The following is a 27499-nucleotide window of genomic DNA, read 5'->3' as shown; positions in this document are numbered from 1 at the left end:
TGTAAGCAGCAGAGCTGAGTTTACCATCAAGTGTTGATATGTGGGTGTTCCATAGAAGCTTTGCATCTAACATTATACCGAGAAACACGGGGTTCTCCTTTATTTTCAACATATGATTATTTATCAATGAATTTATGTCATTTAAGGTCCTGGTATTGGGCAGTGTGAATTCAACACACTTAGATTTCTTTGCATTTGGAAGTAAATTGTTAGCAATAAATCAGAGAGTGACCTGTGATATGGCATTACATATAGTATACATTGTCAAAAATTATAATATTAAAGCTGTGCGTATTGCGTGAGGAATAGGTTGCAAGAGAGTTGCAACTTGCAGGGTTTGATGCATGCGCTATTGCCAGCAAACATGAGACATATTTTTATCTACAGGCAACGTCTGAGTAGGTAACGCATACGTCTAACGCAAGTTGAAATGTACCAGTGTATTTAGTTAGACCTATCGACAAGTTTGGAGTTGGGTGCAGTCTAAATGTGGCCCGTGTGTTTAGACTGTCAGTTTCTGTCAGTTTCACGTGTCGTCCCCCGCACTTCACCACCCCGCTTGCACAAATCGAGACAGCACGAAATTTTCAAGATTTCTGGGTGTAATTTCTGGTTTTCGTAGTTCCCACATAATTATAACAATATAAAATATATAACGATAATTTTTTTACTACATAATATTCATTAAATTTTCTAGGTCTGTGGTTTTTCCAAATTTCATTAAATTGCTTCGTTGTCTAGAAAAACGAGCACAAAGTTGGGCCTTTTTTTAAAGAAAAATACAAATCTTTGAGCCCCTGTAATTTTAAAACTACATATTTTTAGAAAAATCTAAAACACCACAGACACAGATATTAGTTTCTAGACTATGTCTGCAAAATTTCATGGACTTTGGTTGCTTAATATTCAAATGCAATGGGAACTACGATTGTATGGAGTAAGTGACGGAGAGAGCTCTGTTAAAGTGGGTACAGGAAAGCTGAATTGCTAAGCGGTACGGTTATATTGCCGGTCGAGTCGTTACCACGCTCGCCGCAATTGTTTGAGAACAATTTTGCTTAAATTAAACGATGTATTTTTCCATTTTTAAACCCCGACCCAAAAAGAGGGGTGTTATAAGTTTGACGTGTGTATTTGTGTATCTGTGTATCTGTCTGTGGCATCGTAGCTCCTAAACCAATGAACCGATTTTAATTTAGTTTTTTTTTTGTTTGAAAGGTGGCTTGATCGAGAGTTTCTTAGCTTTAATCCAAGAAAATCGGTTCAGCCGTTTGAAAGTTGTCAGCTCTTTTCTAGTTACTGTAACCTTCACTTGTCGGGGGTGTTATAAATTTTTAATTTACACTTGTATACAATCAGTCTTACTCAGTATAATATAATGTAACTGGCTTATGCCCCCGACGTCGTGCGTGTGGACTACACAAATTACAACCACTTATTTTGCCCCCTCAGAAATTGAATTTTCTAAAATCCTTTCATAGCGGATGTCTACATCATAATAACCTTCTACTACATCCAGAGTTGCTTTGATAGATCAGTCACCTTTTCCATTTCTATTTATTTCGATAAAAGGCACACAACTAGGTACACGAATAACGATATTGTATTAATAAAATTAACTTAAGTAATTCTCTTGTTCACAGGATAAACACTACCTCTGCATCATGGCGTCCGACTCCCCCGACCAGAATTTGACGCAGTATTTCAGCTTGTGCAACGATTTCATACACGCGGCGAGGCTGAGGGATGGCAACGTATTGATACATTGGTGAGTGCTTAAAAAAACTTGCTAAGTGCGAGTCAGACTCGCTCACCGAGAGTTCCGTACCTTGGAAGGATACGAAAATCTCCACCCAATTGTTTATTTGGTTAATCACACTAATATTATAAAGGCGAAAGTTTGTATGTGTGTGTGTGTGTGTGTGTGTGTGTGTGTGTGTGTGTGTGTACTGTGTATGTTTGTTACTCCTTCACGCAAAAACTACTGGACGGATTTTCCTGAAATTCGGAATGGAGATAGATAATATCCTGGATTAGCACATAGGCTACTTTTTATCCCGGAAAACCAACGAGTTCCCACGGGATTTCGAAAAACCTAAATCTACGCGGACGAAGTTGCGGGCGTCAGCTAGTAGCTCTATAATTGTACGGACTTCTCACACGCCACCCCTGCGGCTCCTTGCGACTCGTTTGATATCGTCTAGTTTTCCAACGCTGGGATTTCGTTGCGAGGTCGCCCTACTAGCAGCTTGGGACTCCGTCTATCGGTTTTTCGAACTATGTGCTATGCCCATTCATGCCACTTGAGCTTTTCATCCCGTTGAGGTAGCTTTATACACATGTTTATGTATGTATATCGGTTACATTATTCGATGACCAATAATAATTGAAAAAGCCAAGCGAGACGCTGTAAAGTTTGTACATTTCTTACCTAAACAAAACCATATGATAAGGATTATTGGATTAGAGGTTAGAAGAAACTATTTTTGATGTAAACTACATAGAACACGTTAAGATTAGTGCTCTTTAGTGCTCATCATCAAAAATTATCGCCGGCCAATAACTGAGCACGGGTCTCTTTTCAGAATTAGAAGGGTTTAGGCCACAGTCCACCACGCTGGTCACGCATGTCCCAGAGCTATCTTTTAATATTCGTATCGATCGCATACAGTCCCTGCAGACCGCAGCTGCTACAGTTTACCAACAGAATAAATTGTTCTTACGCAACACTGTCCTGTGAAAAAAAAATCATTTTTCCACGTTGAACGGTTGGATGTTTTCATGTTTTAAACATTTTTTTGCTGCGCTGCGCCAAGATGAAAAAAACTGCTTTATGGAAGAAAAATTTTGACGCAACATTTTTTTCATGTTTTTAACGTGAATATTTCAAAATGGAAAAACAACAATTACACAAAAATAAACAATCACTTCGCGTTAATGATTATGGAAATCGACAATTAAATTAAAATAATAGATACCCAGGCAAAAATCCACTATCCGATATGAAATTCAAAGTGAAAAATTCGATTTGTGACCGTCATCCCACTTATCAATCACAGTCTGTTTAATAATTCCGCTCTCGCAGTGAATTCTGCCGTATTATTCCATTTAACCACTTTAGCTTCATTTCCGCGAATGTCAAGCGGTGAACTACTAACTCTTCATAATTTGTTACTCATATAGAGACAGATGAGAAGCGGTATATAATATTACGTTCTTAGGATATCTACTTAACTGAACTACTTATAGACAACTAGTTTATGCCCGCGACTTTGTCCGCTTGGACTATGCAAGTTTTTATCCCTATTTTACCCCCTTAGGGCTTGGATTTTCAAAAATCCTTTCTTAACGGATGTCTACATCATAATAGCTGTCTGTATGCCAAATTTCAGCCCGATCCGTCAAGTAGTTTGAGCTGTGCATTGATATATCAGTCAGTCAGTCAGCTTTTCCTGTTTATATTTAGATTTAGCTATAATATAGTATAGTGGTTGAGTCGTCGAGCCCCCTACTCGCAGGGTTCAGAGTTCTATTCCGGGCACTCTACTTTTCGGGGTTATGAAGGGTTTTAAGCAAATAAATATCCCTTAGTGAAGGAAAACATCGTAAGGAAACTTGTTTGCCTGAGAGTTCCCCATAATGTTCTCAATGGGTTGTGAAATCTGCCAATCCGCACTTGGCCAGCGTGGTAGACTATTAGCCAACCCTTCTCATTCTGAGAGGAGACACGTCCTCAATAGTGTGCTGGCAATGGGTTGATAATCCTGAAGTATGGATATCATTTCTTTTCTCCTACGAACTTATTAATAGGTTGTTTGAAAATTCTTACAAAATTTTCAAAGTTTATCAATTTTAAAGTCACAAATTCACCCAACTACTCCCTTAGACGCTATATTTCTGGGGCACATTAAAAGATAAAGTTTACTTAAAATTCACCGCTCGCGGGCCTTTACTAGGTATTAAAGCGTTCCAGGCACTTCTAAATCGGTCCCAATTAGGTCGAGGTTCATTGAATTGGCAGTCCTTCGACTACAAAAATTTCGAGAAGAACTGTTAAAGTTACTTTAACGGGGTATTAAATCTATCTAATGTTTAAGACTGGTTTTACTTTGTCACTCGTTTTCTTTTCTCTAGATACCCATCGCAAGAGCTTTAAATATTCATTAGTAGGTATTAAGATTCCGACAAGGTAGAATGGCACAAAAACAAAAAGGCAAAACATTCTTTTCTCGACACAAAAGGTAGATGAAAGGTTAATAAGAAAAAAAATATATAACTACGTCTAGCTTTGCTAGAAAGAGGTCTTATTTCCCAGGTTTATTCTCGGTTCAGTTAATCATATTGTGAGGCGACTTCGCACCGGAAAGCGCAGCGTTGGAAGATCTCCCACGAAGTGGACAGACGTCATCAAACGAATAGCACGGAGCCGCTGGATTCAGGCGGCGCAAGACGGTGTCGTGAAAGTCCCTACAAGAAACCTATGTCTAGCAATAGAGGTCTATCGGTTGACGATGATGATAATTAATGTCTAATATGACTTGGATCTATTATTTCATATAAGATTTATAAGTAAATAATAATACAAGTGTAAATTAAAAATTTATAACACCCCCGACGATCCAAAGTATCTGAGTTTTCCAAAACATCATTTTCAAATAAATAATTATGTATTTAGGCAACGTCCATCTTGACAGCTTGACATTTGTCTATTGACATAATATTATGAACCTAACGGTTATCTAACCTTCTTTTCTACAAGAAAACTAGAAAAGAGCTGATAACTCTTAAACGGCTGAACCAATTTTTTTAGATTATAGCTAAGAACACTCTCGATCAAGCCACCTTTCAAACAAAAAAAACTAAATTAAAATCGGTTCATTCGTTTAGGCGCTACGATGCCACAGACAGATACACAGATACACAGATACACAGATACACAGATACACAGATACACAGACACACAGATACACAGATACACACGTCAAACTTATAACACCCCTCTTTTTGGGTCGGGGGTTAAAAATCTGAATATTCTAATGAAAAGCTTGTTGTTAATTAGTCTGCGCCGATTTATTAATTTTCGAGGGTCATTTATCCTCCAATTACCTAGGTACCTAATTTTTAGGGTTCCGTACCTCATATTGTAGATATCACAAAAAAAAATTTTGCGGAACTTATATTTGCAGTTGGAGATAATTTAAGCAACAAAATAATCACCTACTTAAAAGTATTCTTCCAAGGACCGAAACCCTCGGCGCGCGAGTCTGACGCGCATTTGGTCAGTTAATTTTGAGAGAGGATTTCTGTGAGCTAATCTTTATTCTTTACGCATTCAATTTGACTATACCTACTTAGTTACCAAATTAATTGAGTTTTCACGTAAGCCAAATACAAGAATGAACACAGAGGGATTTAAACCACATGAGTAGGTAGTCTTAGGTTTCCCAATGATATAATTTACGTATATAGGCTCATGTACTGGGAATGTATGAGACGTTTTATGATCGCGTGGCTAAACTAATCCTGGGAACAAGGGCGGCTGCACAAGTGTTCTTAACCTGTTTGTTTGGTCTCTTGGAAAGTTGGAAAAGCGCCAACATATAATATGAAATCAACATTTTTGTACGAAAACATACTTAGGTACGTCTAACTCTACAGTAAACATTTCCTGTGCCTTTACGGAATACTAGCTGACATGCCCGGCTTTTTTTTTTAAATAATGATAAATATTCTATTCAATTACCATTTTCTTATATTTTTTAGATTCTAAGTTCATATTTCTAAAGTCAATTTAGAATTCATAATACTTTCAGTTTATAAAGGTAGCTTAGGAAAAAAAATGTACCTATTAGCAAAAAAGTTTCAAGTTCCAAGAATTTTCAGATTAAAACTCTGGCTTATATGCTAAAGAGGAATGGTGAGAAGCTCATAATAAGCATGAAAAAACAATTTAATGCTCCAGTTCCACCTGGGCGACGGAAAAGGCCACTTTTACCTTTTAATTAGTTCCCGTGAGGTGACCTCGACCCGCCGCCCACCGCGCGACGAGAACCATACAACGCGCCACAATGCAACCACGGCTTTTGGTTTTAAATCTCTCGTAGGTATGCCACGGGTTAAGAACTTAAATTTTCACTAGAGGATGCCCGGGACTTCGTCCGGGTGCATTTAGGCTTTTAAAGATCCCGTGGGAACGGATTAATTTCCGGGATAAAAAATTGTCTGTCAATTGCAGCGACACAAGTTACGAGTGCCTCAGTACCAAATTACCAGTTACAAATCGTTTAAGCGGATGGGTCTTTAGGAATCCCGTGCAAACTCTTTGATTTTCCGGGATAAAAAGAAGCTAATGTATATCAGCTAACTCTACCAAATTTCGTCAGTACCGGTTAAACTGTTAGACCGTGAAAAGATAGCAGACAGACCGACAGAAACACTTTCACATTTATAAAATTAGTATGGAAGTATGTATATGAATACATTATGATATTTTTGCTTAATGATATTATATTGAAGTTTAGAAGGTGCTCAAGGAACATCGGTGATGGAGGGCTTAGCTTATTAAAAAAAGCCACGCCCCATTTTGCCCAATATAATCTCTCCACTAAAGTTCGTTTGTTGAATTCAATGTTTGAAAGCTCTACTAAACCTTTTATGCCAGGCGAGTTCGCAAAAATTTTAGCAGCTTTTATTGTAAATTTGCAACGTTTAACATTTACGAAGACTCAAAGAGAAAATCTTCAAAACCTTTGATGGAATATAATAAAGAATAAAATCATGGAAGAGCTCTCATCTATCCTTTTTAAAGTTAAAATGCAAATTGTGTATTTTCGGAGGTTCTTGAATCTTGTATACCTACCTGAAGAGCCAAGTCGGTCACATTGTTTAAGATTTTCAAGAGCAATTGACAAACTGTAGGCTTGCTTTTGTCTTTCACCTTCGCTCAGGTAACAATAGGTGAGTACTTTAGTTGTAGGTGGGTACGGATATCTAGAATACCTATACTTATACAAAAAAAACCGGCCAAGTGCGAGTCAGCCTCGCGCACCGAGGGTTCCATACTCGGGTACTACTCCATACTTTTTAGTGTTTGTCGTTTTTGAAGTCGGTTTTATTTTTCTTTTGAAAATTTTTTATTTCACAATTTTTAGTGGCCCCACCGTACTATAATATGCTGTGCCCAGTTAAAACCCTACTGTTTACTAAGCTATTACACTGATCGCGAGCAATTTGCTCCTATCCATTGATGAGTTCTGTTCTCCATCTCCGAAGATATTCATCAGATCTTCACCAAATTTATATGGGACCACCTGCACAGTATACCCTTTCAAACAAAAAAAAATTTCCAAATCGGTCCAGGGGTCTTTGAGTAATCGGGGAACATACATAAAAAATAAAAAAAAAAAAAAAAAAAAAAGATCTCGACGAATTGAGAACCTCCTCCTTTTTTGGAAGTCGGTTAAAAATAAATAAAAATCAGTTTTAGAATGTACTGGTAAAGCCCTTTCATATGATACCCCACTGGGTATAGTTAGGTATCTAACTTTGAAACTTGAAACACTTTTTAGTGTTACTAAGTTGACGTAAGCCCGACTTTTTTCCCGAGTAGATTATCATAGAAATCACTCACGATAGTTTAAACCACGTTTAAACGTTAAAATATGTTTTATCTTGTTCGTAGTTTGGCTGGCATGTCACGGAGCGTGACGGTGGCGGTGGCATACATCATGTCCGTCACCCCTCTGAACTGGCGGGAAGCACTGAAGGTGGTGCGAGCAGGTCGCGCTGTTGCCAACCCCAACCTTGGCTTCCAGAGACAGCTGCAGGACTTCGAGACCTACAAGCTTGTTGAAGTAAGTTAAATACCACTGAGTACATCAATATAGCACCGGGAATTGGTTACTGAAATACAAAATATGTAAGTATCATTTGTCCTTTATTGTATCGCCTTTAAAGTAGGCCCCTTCTGAATCAAATGATATTTTTTCTCATGGAATAAGTGCAAAGTTTCAGCGCGTGCCAGACCTTCGTTATTTTATAAAAAAAAAGATTCCGACGCATTGAGAACCTCCTCTTTTTTTAAGTCGGTTAAAAGCTTAAAGTTTCACTGAGTACTGTCCCCAAGGGAGTAACGATCAGCTGCTATGAAGTTTTGATATAACATGTAATTAAGGTGTAAAAAATCTTACGATTAGATGTTTAATACTATTAAGAATAAAGAAAAAAAATAGGCTTTATACTTTGACGTAATAGCCACTATGATCCTAACTTCATAGTTGCTCAGCGTTGCTCCCTGTATTGGGGGCAATACGCAGAGAAACTTTCAGCTTATATTAAATATAACAAAGGTCTAGCACGCACTGGCTCTCTCTCTGTTACAGTTCCTTGTAAATTTTGTAGACCAAGAGCCAAGTTAGACACGTTACCGTAGTGCGTACTAGTTCTAGTTCTATTCACGAGTCAAAAGGAATTTGTAGCGATTTTAAGCGATAGTGCCAGATCCGTTGTAAATAGTCGTTGGAATTGTTGGAACCAGGGGAATCAATGCGGTTTTCTTTGCGGCTTTGTTATTTCTATTCTATTTACTAAGCGATTTCATGGTCAATCTACATTAAAAATCCATCAGCTAAGTAATTCCCTAATCAATTACGGGCTTAACGCGTAAAGATTTTGTGACGGTTCTAAGCTGAATTATTGGTTCAGTTCTTTGGGTTCAGTATAATAGGCCGTCAATGGTGCTATTTTGGTGCTGATGATTTATCTTCGATATCTACATAAAACCGAATTGTAACTACGAGTATGAAACAGAAACTTTCTACGGCAGCTTTTAGTCAAAACCTACCTTTTTAATCAACCTTTGTATCATTAATGAAGTTGGAAGCGCTAATGAATTGGCACGCATCTTTGATCTACAAAGCGTACGCTCCGGCGTCAGTTGCAATCAAAGCGCAACTCATTTCCATTACGATTACATCACCTGTACATATAACTCAGCGGTTTTATGTTTGAAAAGGGTTGGAAAACACGTGTAAAGTCAAGGTATGCGATTTCATTTAATTTAACGTTTCATTTGGAACTGTGGTTTTAACATCAGCTTAGTTAAAAGTTTAAAAATATTTTAGCTACGAGCATCGGTAAATAGTTAATTAACTTGCGTCGTATACCACATTTTCTACATACATGACAAGGCCGGCGCAAATCTGGCGAAGCGCAGCGCAGAGCATTTTTCAGTGCCAATGTTGACTTCGCTTACGTTGAAATAATATCGAAAATCGCTTAATGATACAACTACTAACTATTCCCCGAGAATAAAAGGAATTTAAGTCTGATTCGTAGTTGTGTCAGTTGATTTTCGACACTATTTCAATGTTTCCTCGACGTTTACGATCGAGTTCGTGTGTCTAGGACTTTGCACAATATAGCTACTAAGCGGTGCGATGTCGCATCTCAAGAACAACGACGTACATCGATCAGTGCGATTACCACATAAATTCCCACGATGCGTTAAGATGCGATATCGCACCGCAAGTATTATGAGATACTTACGTATACGTGATGTTGTGCAGGAAAGAAGGCGTCTCAAAGAACGGTATCCATCCCTGGCCTTAGCAGATAGCGACATTGCGGAGTGCAGAGTGATGCTCGACTCCTACCAGACCATGCTCAACCAGCGCACCATTTGCGAAGGGAAATGCGCAATGGGCCGCCAGTGTCCCACTGGTACGTAATTTAGCAGTCGTTTGCCGTAGTATAGGTAGTCGCTGTTTAGCGAACATACAGTTTAGCATGAGACTTCTTAAGCCATTGGTCCACTGGTTTTACAGATTCAATCGCGTGCTTGTCTAATATTCAAAAAACTAGTTCAATACGAGCCAAGTACGTGTTAATATCCATTAAAATATCATGACGATAGCTGCGGTCTCCAGTGATATACCTATGGCGGTTTCTAAACTGTATTGTCGCTAAACAGTGTTATGGCTGTTGAAGAACTTGATTGCGATTAGTTTGTACTTTTCTTTGCTGACGTATGTTTTGTTGTCTGTTCTATGTACGTAGGTATTCGTAACCTTCTTTGTTGCCTATCTAGGTACATCTGTATTTTTATTGGTGATACCGCAATAACTGTATTGCGTCATTTCTATCACCAAGGACATTTTAACTGTGACCTATTTTAGATTATCAGATATTTAATATTTAAGTAGGTACCTATTGGGTTTCAGATATAAACATTATGTTCAAAATTAGGATTTAAATTTTTCAATTTCTCCTACTATCACTAATTTATCACAATCAAAAGATATTGAGTGTATAATATTATTATGTTATGATTTATTTAACAATAGGCTGATACATCTATGTAATACAATTATTATATACTTATCTAATTAATCGTAACTTATACAAAGTTGTTTCTAATGAAATAAGCATATCGATAAAAGGCATTATTGCTTTACAGGTTATAATTTTATAAACGTACCTATCTAGTATTATATCATTGTGACTTAAGAAATAGAGTAATAGCAATTCATTTACTGTTCTTAATGGAATTGTACCTATCCATGTTCACGATAACGATTTTAATAGAGAGAAATAATAATAATTGTTAAAAATAGTATTCATTAAAAAACGCCTAGTTCTAAATATACTCGTAGCTATACCTACTGTTATTTTATTAGGTTACAATAGTTAAGATTCAAAATACTATACAAAAAGTTAGTTATTTTTTCCAATAAAATATAAGTACTTACCTAATAAAACTGTTTTCCAAAACCATGCGAATTTACGTAGGTTACTTTTATAAATTTTCCATTTACACAATAGGTTAAATCAAAATATTATTAAACTCGTAGAAAACTATACTTACTTATAATTATTATTAATAGATACCTAGTACCTACCTATAAGAATACCTATATGATACTCGCGACTTCATTCGCCTGGATTTAAGTATGTTTTAAGAATCCCGTGGGGATTCTTTGTATTCCCGTGATTAAAAGTAGCCTATGTCGGATCTTAGAACTGACATACCTATCCATGCAAAAATTACGTCGAATCCGTTACTCCGTTGCAGCGTGATTGACGGACAAACCAAAAAAAAAAACACTTTCGCATTTATAATATTAGTATTGAAGTGCTTAGATTATAAATCAGTATGTAAAATGTGTTATTGTGTATTTATTGTTCTATTCGTAGATAAATTGATTTGAATAAATTACGTTTGTCTGTAAATGTAATGCGTATTTTATTAATTACTAGCTAATGGCCAACACACGTTCCAATGCCGTTTGTTTAAACGACTAGTATCTCTTATGTCAGAAATCTTCCCGCAAATCTCAATTCAACAACTGTACAAAGTTTCATCGCTATCGATGTGTGGTATAAGAAAAGAATGCATAAAGAAGCAGTAAGCTAAGATACAATTAATTTATTTTTAAAAATTCAATTCACATAGAAGATTTTGACGTAGGTACACTATTGTTTTGCTTTGAAAATTGAGCCCGCATAGGTACAACTTTGGCAAATAATCCCTTGTTTTTTTTTTTAATATTAGCCATGTTAATCATGATTAATACTTCCCTTTCCCCTCCAATTAAGAGCAAAGCTTGTGCCAGGAGTGGGTACGACAATAGTGCAACGGGTGGGGTTTGAACCGCCGACCTTTCGGAATTCAGTCCGCTCTTTAACCCTAATAATCCCTTATATCAAGCTATTTAATGCATTTACATAGTAACATAGTTATATTAACTAAAGACAAATTTATCACGTAAGAAATTTCTTTTAGCCAACCTATTGAAAGTTGTGGGACGATAGATCAAAATGTAATAAAGTTGCGGCAGTTGTTTGCTCAAAAAATAAAATTTGCAATTCTATTAGGTAAATTAATGTTATGTAAGCAAAGATTCTTTTGACTAAATATGGGCTGAAGACTGTTTCAGGCTGAATTGCAGAATGAAAATGGTAATTATATTTTATAAATAACTGTTTGTTACAGCACTATTTCAAACCACCTTTCTAGTTTTTCATAAAATCATCCAGGTTTTGGTAGACTTAAGTAACCGAGCACTCACAACATCGTGTGCTATCAATCATTGTAACCTACGTAATTATACCTATATAATTAATTATTGTATCTAAAGATCATTAAATATTTTAATATAACACCAGTTTTGTACATTAGCTACTTAAGTTACGTTCACGTTATGTAAATTTACATAGCAACTAATGTTTAGAGACATATCTTAAACCAGATAGGGTAAAGTTCGGATTGATGCCCCACTTTTTAGTCGCGTTCGCTACGGATATGATCACACGCACAAGCGAAACGCATCTGTTCTGCATGACGACCTACGGGGATTAATGTGTGTGGTGCCTAAGCTACTTATTAAAACTATTCAATCTTTGTTGCGATTTTGGGAAGTTAGGTTTTTTGAAAGCGTGGTGTCTATATCCCACTGTGGCATCAATCCGGACTTTACCCTACTTGTTTTAGAGAAGAATTTATAGATACTAAGTACAGCTTATATATTTTTCGTTTTGCTTCATATACCACTCTATAAAGCTTCTTATGAGTATCACTGACCTCTCTAGCTAGTACTTATTTCGTGGCGTGCACTTTATAGAAGCAATAATGCAATGCTTACCCGTTCCTACTACGTTCATTTTAAAGACTGTTAAAGTCCTTATAACTAATCGCACACTGTCGCAAACTGCACGGTTGTTTTACGGCGGAGCAACATGCTACAAATGGAAACATTAATTTTGCCCCCATAAGTAGCATGCGGCAGTCTGATTTATGCCCAGATACCATGCTGTAAGGTTGGATGTGATAGTCTGCGCCAGTATGCGATTTATGAAGACTTTAAAAGTAGGTACATATTGTTAAATGTTTCTCTTTTATAATACTAACGTGCAAGCCATTATCTAATTAATTGATGAATAATCCATCTAAATACAGACCTCTAGTCATAGCTGCTTATTAAATCTATCAATTTTAGCATTGGTCGACCCGTAAATTTGTTTCGACAATGGACATGCTTTATAAATGTATTCAAGAAAATTATTTTATCTGGATATTATCGTACTATCGAAATAATCACTGAAATAAATAACTGATAAATCAGTTCTTTATTCAAATATGGCTGAAGGTAAAATCGATATTCAATTAGGTATTAGGTACGTGGCTACTAGGCGTAACCTACTTTACATAAGGTATTTATTGATTAGCACTAAATCGTTTATCTACATTTTTAAATTAGCTACGCGGTTATAGTGCTATATTTTTTAAATAAAATACTTAATTAATAATAGGTATATTTCCTGAAATGTTTAGCTCATTTTATGTGAAAAACATAATATTATTATGTAATTACATTAGGAGGTAATGTTTTTAAGCTAAAAAAAAATTACTTCATATTCTGGATTAATCGCTTAAATCACTCATCAGCTTAATTATTGTGCTATCTTCCATCACAAGCACTTAGGAACAGAAAATTACCAATGTACAATTAGTTTGCAGAGTGCTCGAATATTTCGCTAGAAAGTACCGCTTTTAAACATAATATCGTGTGGTAGATTGTAATATATTTGTTCATAAGACTCCGTCCTCACGAGTGAGTTTATTGTGATGATATCGCGACGAGACGACGCGACAATACCTTCGTCTGTCGCAGCACAAGCTGCGTCAAACTAATGTGTTTGCACCCTAACGTCATTGGGTCATGCCGTGGAATTTAGAGCGGTGCCGGTTTCAGACTAGCACTTTTTCGCTAGTTTTGGCATACGCGTTTACACGCTGGCTACATTTCGCGCGTGTACACGTGCTCATTCCGGCACTGAACTGAACCAGCAGTGGCTCAGTCAGTAAGTAGCAATATGGATTTCAACAGAGAAACGGCTCGAGCGTACCATATTGTTAGATTATACGCATCTAGCTGTACGAGATGCGGTGTGACATAAAAAAAAAAGATTCCGACGAATTGAGAACCTCCTCCTTTTTTTGAAATCGGTTATAAAGGCACGCGTATGCGAGGGTACAAAAACAAGCAACAAAAATGCTAAACTGAGACCGCTCTATGGACTAAATAATTAAATCGCCATGATATAATTACTCGTGGAGACGATGATTATGGATTTTGTTAAAATTCTATACAAACAAAACATGTTATATATTTCTTTATAGGTGTATGTAGAACAGGTTCGAAGAGGCAGCCGCGACCTCGACGGCCGTCTACAGCGTCCACTGCGGCGGAACCAGGTGGATTGAAGAGATCACCTTCGACTTTGTCCACCGCTTCCACTACGTCTAGTTACCGACCACGATCATCGCCGGCCGGACTTTATAGTTATACTGGAGGTAACTGACGACTTTGCTTTTAACAACGAATTCTAAATGAGTAGTTACTATTTAGGTACCCAGCTCTAAAGTAAGCTCTATATTTTTAACCCCCGACCTATAAGTTTGACGTGTGTATCTGTGTATCTGTGTGTCTGTGTATCTGTGTATCTGTGTATCTGTCTGTGGCATCGTAGCGCCTAAACGAATGAACCGATTTTAATTTAGTTTTTTTTTCTTTGAAAGGTGGCTTTATCGAGAGTGTTCTTAGCTATAATCTAAAAAAATTGGTTCAGCCGTTTAAGAGTTATCAGCTCTTTTCTAGTTTTCTTGTACAAAAGAAGGTTAGATAACCGTTAAGTTCATAATATTATGTCAATTGACAAATGTCAAGCTGTCAAGATGGACGTTGCCTAAATACATAATTATTTATGTTTTGGAAAACTCAAATACTTTGGATCGTCGGGGGTGTTATAAATTTTTAATTTACACTTGTATATTCACTTGATTATAGTATCCAACTATTTTTTATACAATCTATCTCCTTCTTTATGTACGTAGGTAGCTTAGAAATATTTTCATAGATCTTATTCCACATAGGAATATTCCTGGAAAAAAATGACACTAGTAGTGATAAGGTCACGTTCACATCCTAACTTGTAAATTATTCTGTGTCGATTTTGTCAGTTATATCTACAATAGTTGAGTGTAATAAAGAGTATTTTACTTACTATTTTTGTATACATTAGCTTTGTCTACTTAATACAGACTTAAAGTTGTTAGGGAACCTATAGTACGCGACAGGTCGACATGGCAATCGGGTTGTGAGGGGGGAGCCAAGTAGACCTGTCGCGAACTATCAGTATCTGGCAAAGTGCGGGCTCTACTACTCACTGACCTAAGTTAATCCTAGCGCAGCGTAGCGTAGCGTACACCTTCTTTATTTTAGGTACCTACTTGTTTTCCCTACTTCTTTCTAGCTCGCTTTATGTCGTTTTAGTTTCATCCCGGCCGACGAGATCAGCATCGGGGTTGTCAGTAACTCGTGTGTTGGATCCAGTGGGGGGCGGTTCAGGGATGGCGGTGGGAGGGAGCGAGTATTCCCGCCGGCGAGCTGCGTCGGCGCCCACGACGCCTGCGCTGTCGCCTGCGGGCTCGCCGCCTGGGTCACCTCATAGAACACCACATAGGTAAAAAAACTCATGGTCTATGAATTAACAAAAGAATAGATAGTAACGGAAAACTATTACGGCGATAGGACATCAGACAACGAGCAAACGAGCAGACAGGTCTCATCTGAATATCGCAGCAATAGATCAAAACTATTTCAACTTAAAAACTATGCCTCATTTTCTGACCCCTGACTCGATTATGAATACGGGAAAAGTAACAAAGTAACTACCTGCTTAAAATTATAAATATTATTCAAACACAGTAATTCTTTTTAAAACCTTCTTTATAATTTTAATGTCTATCTTACTTAACTGCTGTAAGAGTAGGTAGTTCAGTCATCTGGTGCTTAAAAAGGGAGTTACCTGGAAAGTTTTCCGGGGATTTTGAAAATTGGTGATTTTATAGATTTCGACGTGCTCTTTCTGAATATTCATTTAGTCGTCATTCACATTCAATAGTCATATCGGAAAAATGATGCCCAAAAACAGTTTTGATCTAGAGGTGCGAAATATTAAGGTCCTCGCAAATACAAATTTACTCACTTTATTTATAACACGTCGAATGTATGACAGAAATATTATGTTTAACCTACTTATGTGTAAGTAGTGCGTAAATTTTTATTAGCATGCATGTGTGCGGTAGAAAAATTAATGTGGAAGAATACCAATCCAGGTACTTAATGTGGATGGATTTTTTCTCTGAGATGTGGTGTCACCTCAAAACAAGAAAATATATGGTAGGCAAATGATTTGCAGTAGCACGATTAATATGGATCCAGTGGAGGGTATGCCTATGGATAAATACGTGCTACGCAAGGACATATCGACTTGTTTTTCAGAATCAACCTCATTTTTTTTTTGTTTTTCATGACATAACAAATTCATGTCGTTTGTAAACTGATCGTATGTTACGGCCGAGCTTAAAAAAACGCACGCGCCGCCACGATATTTTACTGAAATAAGCATAAAACTACATTGAACCTTAAAAGAATTGTCTCTAATAATGTCATACGTTTGCATTTTTTGTAAGTGCCTACCGCAAAATGTTTTGCGTTTAGCATGGACCTCTACCTATCGTTCTTGCGGCTCGCTACAATCGGCTTTACAAACTTTCATTGATTACCTAAGGGTGGATAAAATTGGTTGGAATCGGATTTTCATGAAAGACTCATGAAACATTAGAATGCATTTCATCACTCATTTCATCTTTATTTTGTTGTTCATTTCAAGCGGCGGTTGTACCTGGGTCATACCTACAATCAACTGGGACCCCGACTCATTGTGATCGCGTCACGTATAGTTCCCGACTGACGGCCGTACAAGGTTACCTACTCCATTCTCTTTTGTTTATTGTTTTATTTAACTTTTATATTCTGTGACGCTTGCCCGACTCTCGCCCGATTAAATTCAGTGTCGCTTCATTCTTTATCATAGTTAACGTCACACCCTCCAGGCACGTTTTCCCATTTTTCCCTCAGTTTTTCATTCTGCACAAGTAAAAAATAAAACTTAAACTATCGTAGATTAATCTTTTCAAGCGTTTCTTATTCAGACTAAGTATAAATTCCTTTTATGAAAACTAGCGAAATGATTTTCGATCTAGTGGTTTCGTTATTTTTAGAATAAAGTTGGAAGTGTTTGAGATAATTATTTCTTATTTTCATTTTATTTTATTGTCTTTTAAAGTAATGAATGAAACTGTTATTTTAGGGAGTCTCCGATATGAAAAACTTCTTGTAAGTGCAGCTTGGTTTAATGTGTGTGTGTGTATGTGGTTTTGTGTGTCGTATTAAGTGCCTTAGAGCTGTTAAACATAAAAGTGTTTTGATAGTGGGTTTTATAATTTATTACATTTTTTAAGAAAGGCCGCATGGCAAAATTCAAACGCAACGTTGCATCATAAAAGCTCCAAGTAACTTACCTGAGTTTGAGCGAATGCAACAAGGCAGTGGATGGACGAAATCAAGTAAAAAATTATGCATGCAGATTGTAGGTATAATATATCTAAGCATTGCATATAAGGGAAATACATTGCATATAAGGCACTGCATATAAATTCTATAGTGTATAAGGCTGTTTAACTCTAGAAATAGTAGTATTGAAACTTTTTTGCAGTCAGGCGCAAGTTCCTACATTGGAATGCCACTTGCGGGCCAACATCAACAGAATCCTGTATGATATCCAGATGACTTGACTGCTACTTATTATATGAACGGTGTAAAAACTAAAAATAGTGGTTCACAGGTTACAATAATATATCTTTTTTATGAAACACAATTTATAATTCTACAGGATCAACTTCTGCAACTTCTCCTTGGTTGATTGGTCATTGTAATGTTTCGAAATAAAAAGGTACCGTACCAGCCCGCCTAACATGGGCAGTAGATAAAAATTATATCCCCGATTATATCCACTGATTTCTATGACATCGGTGGATATAATCGGGGGATATAATTTTATCTACTGCCCATGCTAGCCGGGTAGGTATACTTAAGTATCTACTACTGGGGAGGAATTAGGTATTATAATTTAGGTTGTTAACCGAAAATATGTCTTGGATTATTGCGATGCGGCCTTTCTTCGTTTACGCTTAATTTGATACTAATGTTATCTATTAAATTAGGTAGGAAATTAAAAAGTAAGTAGGTAGGCATGTAGTATGGTGGTAGACCAGTGTTTAGAAATAGAAGTATAAAAATAATTTTATTTTGACTTTTAATTACTAAGCTCTAGTCTAAATTAATTAAGTATATTAACTAATAGAATTAGCTCAAAATAGATTTTTAGATTCGTAGTTTGAGCTGGTCCGTTGTAGCTAAATTAATTATTATTTTTACCTTATTTGAAGATTGGAAAGATCTTAGCCAAATATGTATAACTGAAATTATCTTAAAGGTATAAATATAGATTCGGTGTTTGTTGACTGCCTGAATGGTAAGTGATAACGTAAATAAAGAATCACTTATTATTTTACTTTATTTATTTAGTAGGTATACAGTATACACCCCTTCCGCTTACATAATTTATTACATCCTCTATCTTAAGATTGCCCCTAAGATATCGCTTTAAGCGATAAGGACTGTTGAATCACTTAGGTTGGTAATTACTTTATTATAGAGTAAAATAAAGAATATTTCCTTAACGTAAGTTACCTCATCCTCAAATTGAGCATTCAAATAACTTTAAAGTAAAATGCCCCAAACAGAATCACCGGAATAGTGTCTGTTATGTACTATGCATAGCCCGAAAAGAGGTCCCATAGCTATTAGCACAATGCTGTAGTTGTATGCTTTTACCTTGTACAAAGACAAGGGTGCCGATTTTCAGTAATAACTGGGACCCTGGTCCAGGTGATGCCACGGAATTACAACTATGTAATTTAGATCTGTGTATATGCACTCACCAAAATTCTTATTATGCGATTTTATATCCCACCAACGTTGATAGAATTCGATCGTCGAAACACAATAACGTTAGTGTAAAACGGACTTTAAAAAGTAAAAATTTCAGTAGGTGCCATTGATTTTAATTTCGCAACTTTTCCGCTTGGCCACACGTTCCAAAGTATACGATATAATATATCGATAGATTTGACCAATTTAAAAAAGGCAATTATGGCCCATTTTACTTTAACGCTGAAATGTTTCGACGCTCGTATTCTATCAAGGTTGGTGAGATGTAAAATCTTATAGTAAGCCTGTAGAAAAATATATAGATTCGACGCTATAAGTAACAGAATCGTTGTTGCAGGTCTCGGGCCGTACAGCGGTGTTCGTAGCACACACAGTCCTCGCCCCAACGTCCAGCCGCTCGACGCCCCGCGCGTCTGACGTCCACCCGCTTTACTATTAGTTGAGTCCTTGCTGAGTCCAGATATGAAGCTGCGTTCAGTGTTGTCATTTTGGAAGCTAGCGTGATAACAGAGAAGGAAAAAGTCTCTCAGTGTGTACAAATACCTAACACTTCTTTAATAATTATTCTAAAGACCCAGGAGTGGTGTTCGTAATCGACACAGTCTCCGCCCCAACGTCCAGCCGCTCGACGCCCCGAGCGTCTATCGTCCACCCGCTTTAGTTAAAAAAAAGAAAATCAAAATTCAAAATATTTTTATTCAATTAAACTTTTACAAGTGCTTTTGAATCGTCAAAATAATCTACCACTGGTTCGGAATGCAGTAGTATTAGTTGAGTCCTTGCTGAGTCCAAGCTGTGGTCAGGGTGTCGCCTTCAACTCTAATGGCAACGAAGAAGGACAGAAGTCTCTCAGTGGATACAAATCATCACTCTAGTACTGTATTTTAAAACAAACTGTACTGTATTGTGTATGTACTGTACTGTAAAAAAGTCCCTCCGCCAAGTTTGTTTACGTTTACGCGCAAATCTCGGAATCCACTGAAAGGATTTTCATTTGGTTTTCACAAATGGAAAGACTGATTTTTCGAAAAGGTTTAGGTATGTAAACGTTAAGTGTAAATGTGCTGAAGTATGATGATAATAATTGACGATTAAATCGCCGAAAATCTAGCTAACGAGCTTATCTGGTGAACGCTATTCAAACCAATATGAAAGGTGCCCATCACTAGCAATTTATAACACTTGCAACAATAATTACGCAAGTTTCGGAAGTCACTTTCCAATAAAAACTACGAATGTAGGTAACTCAGTGTAGGTTTTATTGCAAGTAGACAATAATGGACATTATACATTAGATTTATCAAATAAATCTATGCAACTTTGTACTACTAGTGCAAAGCCGAAGCAGGTGGCTTGCAATTATTTATAAATTGTAGTTGTCTAAAGCGGCCCTCACAATTCACGATGTATGTCTATTTTTATTCCAAGATGATCGCACACTGCCCCAAGAGTCGCATTTTCAAGTAATAAAAATTACCTGCCTCAGAAATCGCACCCGGTATGGCAGACTAGAAGCGCTTGGCCTTGTATGCGATCACATAATTAATTTAATGTATCCTTGTGCAAGCCTACTTTACGGGGAAATCTTACAACACACGTTTGCATATTATTACTCAGGCGTTATACGCAACCTAAACGAAATTATACATTAGGACATCACATCGCTAAGGACTGATTGATGCTACAGGAGTTGGACTATAAAGACTTTACCAAATGCGATACTTGAGTTTAAGTACCTAAAGGCGTGTTGAAAGCGTGTTGCAAGTAGATAATAGATACCTAGTGTTTCTGAATAAAGCTAAAGTAAGTGTATATTCTATTGTGCTGGGCTGTGAGGAAGTTTTAGTGTATAGCTAAAAGTTTTAAAAAAAATCGTTAAAAACGCGTACCTACCGATATTTTGCTGTAATTTACCGGTATTTGTGGTTTTTATTTTAATATATGTATGTGCCTAAGTTTTAAAACAAAAACTGGCAAAAGTTATGTTCCTATAGCAGTCCAAAAACTTATGTTTCCTGTGCGTAAATTCAGGTTAGTTAATTAAATTGATGATAAAATTAGGAGGGAACAATTTTTATTTAGGAACCGAAAAATTTAATTTTATTTAACTATTGATCTCTAGTAAGAAAAGGCATATTACCATTATGGCCACGATTACATTGCATAAACGCGAAACGTTACGAACTTACCATTTATTGTTAAAATAGTGCCCACATAGGTGCTACGACGACTTCTCGTAGCTACGCTACAGAAGTATCTCGTAACGCTATAGTGGCTACGAATGTACTACATAGCTACGAAATAGGCGCTACATTTTCCGAGAAGCTACGGTAAAATCTCGTAGCTTAAGCAAAGCTATATTAAAATTACCTAATATTGTTGCATTAGACGCTAAGAAACTTCTTGCAACGAAATAATTACTACAAAAGACTAAAGGCATAGCTCATCTGGGTTCACTAGTGACAACGCGGCGCCCACTGGTGGAGCAGTTGTAGACGAGTGGACGCTGAACGACGAGGTGGTGCTGGTCGGGTGCCGGGTGGATCTAGTGAGCTATGACCTTGAAACGTTACAGTACCTGCGTAATAAAACCATTAGAACGGTACGAAACTAATAATTGTGTCTGTCACTTCTGTCATTGTATAAACCAAGAGCTGGTTTATTCAAACTTAAAACGACAGTGAATTTTTAAGCGAACCCTGTGATGGTGAAGAGTTTAAAATAATGTTAAGAATGTTTCAAATTATTAGTTCTAAGGGCTAAAAATACGCCCAAGGCGCATCGCTCACCGGACAAAGTAGAGGCGGGCGCCACTCGCGCAGGCTAGGGTATAAAAATCTGCAAAAAAAGGTTCCCTCGCTGCACAATGGCAAAAACAATGCAATAGATAGAAAACTTACAGGCACCTGCAATACATCAACAATTGACGCATAGGTACATCGATATAGGTAATATTTCCGCTTGTTCAAATTGATCACTTGATCATTCTTCCGAAAAAAAAACAGCTGTTGCGGTAAAAGTCGAGTTTTATGGAACCATCGTGTCTTTCCACGCATCTATGCTGCTTCGTTTCCGCCTCAACTTTGCAGTGCGCGATGAGCTTTAAGTCGTATGCTATAATATTATTTGAAGTAAATGCGATGGTAATATACTTAATATGTATTTATAAGACAGCTGATACGCACAGATTGGCTGCGTAACAAATAAATTCTAAAATATTTTAAATATTTAAGTTTATAAAAGTTAAGTGCTAGGCAGTTTGAAGCAAAGATGAATAGTTGTTAAGCGTCTGGCTGGAACAGACGAAGGTTAAAGTGAAACTTTTATATTGGTAAATAAATGTGTGAGAGGGGACTATGTCAGCAAAAATCTTGATTCCAAGAGTGTCTAACTATAAAAACTTTTAAAATTATTAGTTTTTCTAATCTCTCAAATACTTACTTAAGCTAATTAACTATAACCTAATGTATATTTCTATATAAAATAAATTATCTAAAGCTAAAGGTACCTTTAGGGGCTGCCTTCGAATTCTTTATAATTTAATAACAACTAATATTTTGCTGGTGAGTTCTTTATTTTATGTAGATAATTAACTTAATGGATTTTTTATGACAAAATGTGCCTATACTTAATTCCTATATTATCTGCATGCTACGATAGCTTTAAGTTATTTTCTTGTACCTTTCTAGGTTGTGCTAAAAGAGGAACAAAGTGCAACGATTCCCTCACTACTTACCTTCTCTTTGCTCAATTATAGTTACCAGATTATTTTGTTAAGGTAATTAATCACGGCAGTTATTTGTGTAATCTAACTTAAGAAAATGTGAGCCCAAGTAGGTTACTTAGATACCCATAACCCAATACGATACCTGAAAACCAATGAGGAGCTGGAGAACAAAACGGTGTAATTGACCTGAAAAAAAAAACATTACAGGAGCAAAAACTCAATGAAAGCTGCTGAAATTTTGTACCTATGAAGGTACAGTTTTGATCGAAATCACGAACTTTGGACTCAATTTTAGTAGATGCAGTTTTACGCCGTTTTGCTTGGAAATGAGTAAAAGTAAAAGGGAAGCTTGTATTCAGTGTTCGAAATCATTAACTTTGTACTCAATATCATACAGTTTTATTTGCTTAAAAATAAGTTCAGATATTTTATAGTCATCATCCTAAAGCTTCAGCATAAAATAACTGCATCAGATTTGTATAGTACAACTAGTAGCTATCGTGATATAACTCTCTACAATGCAAAGTGACGGTCTTACCACAAAAATCAAACAAACGTTAAACGCGTGTTTATTTTAAATCTGACATAATATTACATCTATTTAATCATCAGTTAAGTATTTGTTAAATTTTTGTGGCAAGACCGTAAAGGTCGTCACTGACTTTTATTTATACTACCTACTCGTATATTTTAAAGCCTTGTCTATGTTGCGGCACAGCATACGGAAAACCGCACGGGTTCCAAGGGCTGAAAAATCAACAAAAGCTGTGCTGGAGAGGATGTTCATTATAGGCAAGCGCTTGATTACAATCACACCTGATGGAAAGTGATTATGCTGTGGTCGTCAATCACTCCGTAAGGGCGATTACGCACTGCATCCGAATCGGATGCAGTATTTTATAATACTTTTCGAAGTAGTCATAGAACTAAAATCCGTGAAAGTATCTCGGATTCAAATCGGACGTATGACGTAGGTAGATATGTCAAAGATGCTTGCTGAATAGCTTGAAATTCGATCAGAGATCGGATTAGTGCGTAAGCAATATCCGAGTTGGGTCAGTTTTTTATATCCGTATTTTCACGGACTCGGATCGGATGACCTCTCTAATTTCTACCTGTTTTTGTACCACCAGCAGCAAACATTTACGATTCGGATAATATAACTGTTGAACATAATCAACGCATTGCCGGCTCACTACCGAGTACAGGTCTCGTCTCAGAATGAAAAGAGTTTGGCCATAGTGTCTACCACTTCACAGGCAGGAAGACTTCACACACCTTTGAGAACATTATGGAAAACCCTCAGGCATAAAGACTCAGGATGTTTTCCCTCACCTTTAAAGCAATTAGTGATATTTAATTGCTTAAAACACACTAAATAAACTCCGAAGAGTTAGTGGATCGGCTAGTATAAGTTACGGAGTGATCACTTGATTGAAACGTATAGTACCTAAGTCAGTGACTACCTACCGTATTAGAACAAGATCCCGGAATCGCCAGACCTTACGCATTTTTTGATAAACAAAATGTGTTGGATAGGGTAGTGTGCGTACTATTGTATGCATAGGTAAGTTAAAAGTACAGACTAACACTACTCTATCACACACATTCCGTTCTCAGAAAATAGGTACCGTCTGGCGAGACTGGGACCTTGGACCGTATGGATAAATTAATACTGTCATAACTATGTACTTACGTCTAAAAATGAACTTTTTCGAACTCTAACTTTTATCTATGTAGTAAAACTATGTTGTGAATTTTTGCATATCTCTTTCTCACTCTCGCACTAGGGCTTAGCCGGATATAGACATTGTGATTTAGATGCCTTTAGTACGGTGGCAATGTAGTGTAACTATAAATATTTCGATGCAATTTCGTCAAAACTGCCACTGTAGCTTCAATAAATTATAGGTTGATAAATATTATAAGCCTTTGTACCTTTTAAGTAATTAGTAATTTAAAATACAAAACGGCTAACTAGAGACAAGACATTTGGCCTTTAATGAAGCTCGTACAGACGCCGTTTTGCTCCTACCCAACATATAACTATTTAAGAAAAACTGCTTAACCCTTTAACACTTAGATTGAGAGTAAATCACACCTACCCTACACCTTCATTTAAAGAAAAAGACGTTAAATCTATAGGTAAACATCCATCAGAAATGACAATATTTTCAGAAGAGTTTAAGAGAACTATTTCTGTCCATTTTTGTAATATAATAAATCACATTTAAATAATAAAAAAATATTAAAACATTGTTACATATTTTGTTTGTGTTAAAATAGTCGCACTTTACATGTCGAAAAAACACATTTTTGAGACAATTTGCATGTACCTATTTTGTTGTGATATAAAAATATTTTGTTAAGCTTCGAAATATCACGAATTGAAGCAATAAAATTTACCTATTGTATAATTCTAAAGAAGAAACGAATAAATATATTGTACCTGTACATATATTTTTAATATAAAATTGAATGATTTACCGCTTTTCATTTATCCTTGCCATCTACTCCTCTTCTGCCATCCTTTTTCTAAAAAGCGGTTAATTGCAAAAATAGTTCTTGGGTTACATATCACCAAAACACGAGAATTTTCAAAAACTGATTTTTCCAAAAAAGAATGCTACGTAGGAATCGTTCTTAGTTTACATAGCAAACTTTTTTAGAAACATTCACAAACTACCTACTCTTTGAAGTTAACCGCTTTTCAACTTAATTATCAGAAGAATAATTAATTAAAGGTAAGGCTTGGATTAAGGTATATACCTTAGATGTAAATAAAACAAGGCATTTTATTTCAATGTTATCATGTAATTTATATTCTTAAAAACTTGGAGCTAAAACATTTCAATTTATATATCTAACATTAATTTGTTTATATCCTCTTTTTAACAACGGTTCTGCTGCCTACGTCTGTCCCTCACTAGTAATTCTGTTACAAAAATAATTTCATTTAGGAATGACCAAAAAAACTCTTAAATTCTACAAGACATCGGTCTATTTTATTTACTATAGAAAGATACATTAAATGTCGCATAAAATTCCTTCTGATGTTATGCATAAGGATGAAAGTTAATTGACAATAATAAATGCGATAAGTAGGTATAGAAAGCCTTCATTTGTTGCGCGGATTTTGAAGTTGGGACATAAGTCGTCGAGCAGAGTTGGACTCTTAAGAATAACTAAAATTAACTGCTTTAGTTCTTACCATGAGTTACCGAGAATGGAACTTTGACGCGAACACAAAGGATTTTGTCCTGTCCAAATGACTAAACCAAGTTAACCAACTTTACATTAGTAGATAGTAGTAGTACCCGGTTCCTACTATTCCCGAATTTTTAAAGCTATAAATTACTGACATGATAAATAAATTATGAGTGTAAATTAAAAATTTATAACACCCCCGACAAGTGCAGGTTACAGTAACTAGAACAGAGCTGATAACTTTCAAACGGCTGAACCGATTTTCTTGGATAATAGCTAAGAACACTCTCGATCAAGCCACCTTTCAAACAAAAAAAAAACTAAATTAAAATCGGTTCGTTAGTTTAGGAGCTACGATGCCACAAACAGATACACAGATACACAGACACACAGATACACAGATACACACTTCAAACTTATAACACCCCTCTTTTTGGGTCGGGGGTTAAAAATTAAATTGTAAAATATGACCGTTTTAATGACATTTCAAGAGTAGGTACATAAGTGTAGAGTTAGCTGTTTTTGCATTAAAGTAAATATAGACATAGGTAGGCTTAAAACTTTTCTTTTGCACTCACTGACAAAAAAAATATACGGTCAATTACTTACTCGTACTTAAATTAAGCCCATATCTCGTTAAATTCCGCACAACATATCGAAGGTTCTCAATTGCACTACCTACGAATTTCTAAAGGTAACAAAATTCTTCTATTATAAAAACAATAATAATTCTAGAGAAGGCAACATAAAATCGACAATATACAATTGAAAATAAAATATTTACATATTATTCTTTTACGATAAAACACACTTATATTAGAATATACATAGGTACATTAGACACTTATATTTTATTTAATAACTTACGAATAACGAAATTACTATAACGAAAACACAGATAGAAAATATGAATTATTATTAAGTATAGTAGACATAATTTAGTAATTCATTAAAATTAATTATTCTCCTTGTGTAAAACTGGATTTAATATTATCTTGTAGGTACACATATATGTTAAAATTAAGTAAAAGTTGAATATTCACCTATATGTGACGGTTAAGAAAAAAAATTAAAAAAACAATATCGACTCTTGTCGATAGAAAACGTGCCTATTCAAAAGGTTGAAAGTCTCTTCAGTAAGGATTAGATAAAAATTCATACAAAGTTTTTGTACAAAATATTCGGTATCTTGGTAGCTGGTGCTCATAATTATTATGCTTAGTTAATTTGTGAATAATTTCAGAAATAAGTATGTACTTAGTTAATATAGGTAATATTGTTTTTCTTTTTCAAAACTAATAAGTACGTCATTATTTTTTATTGGTCTTGTACGAAATTAAAGCTTAATATCGTGTGTAATAGAAACCAAAGAATAAAATGAGAATGTTCCACTTATTAATTATTATTTTTAAGTATATGGAAGTGCATAAAAATTTCAAATTGGACGGCGAAGCAATACAGTTTTGTCATTGAAGCAAGCCTCAAAATTTGGAGACAAATTTTTATACATTAGCTATCTAGAAAATTTTAAGTGCAGAAATGGTCCTATATTATTTTTAACTATCTGAGCACTAATATGTACAAAACTTTATGCTTCACACGAATGGGCGTGTCCACATCAAGCATACGAAATTTAGGCGCATAACCT

At 35.9% G+C, this 27499-nt stretch overlaps 1 protein-coding gene across 1 annotated transcript in view; it reads left to right on the top strand.

Moving 5' to 3' along the window:
* Positions 1-23314, top strand: part of LOC123868281 (dual specificity protein phosphatase 22-like) — a 56831-nt gene extending 33517 nt beyond the window's left edge. Inside the window, exons 3-9 of the mRNA XM_045910720.1 lie at positions 1644-1768; positions 7682-7853; positions 9567-9720; positions 14180-14353; positions 15333-15522; positions 19255-19577; positions 19683-23314. Coding sequence (XP_045766676.1) covers positions 1644-1768; positions 7682-7853; positions 9567-9720; positions 14180-14353; positions 15333-15522; positions 19255-19282 — 843 coding nt within the window. The 3' untranslated portion in view covers positions 19283-19577; positions 19683-23314. The remainder of the gene's footprint in view (positions 1-1643; positions 1769-7681; positions 7854-9566; positions 9721-14179; positions 14354-15332; positions 15523-19254; positions 19578-19682) is intronic.
* The last annotated feature ends 4185 nt before the right edge of the window (positions 23315-27499 follow it).

The sequence above is a fragment of the Maniola jurtina genome, chromosome 9 (assembly GCF_905333055.1).
Source record: "Maniola jurtina chromosome 9, ilManJurt1.1, whole genome shotgun sequence".
Classification (NCBI taxonomy): domain Eukaryota; kingdom Metazoa; phylum Arthropoda; class Insecta; order Lepidoptera; family Nymphalidae; genus Maniola; species Maniola jurtina.
This window is presented reverse-complemented; position numbering and strand designations above follow the sequence as displayed.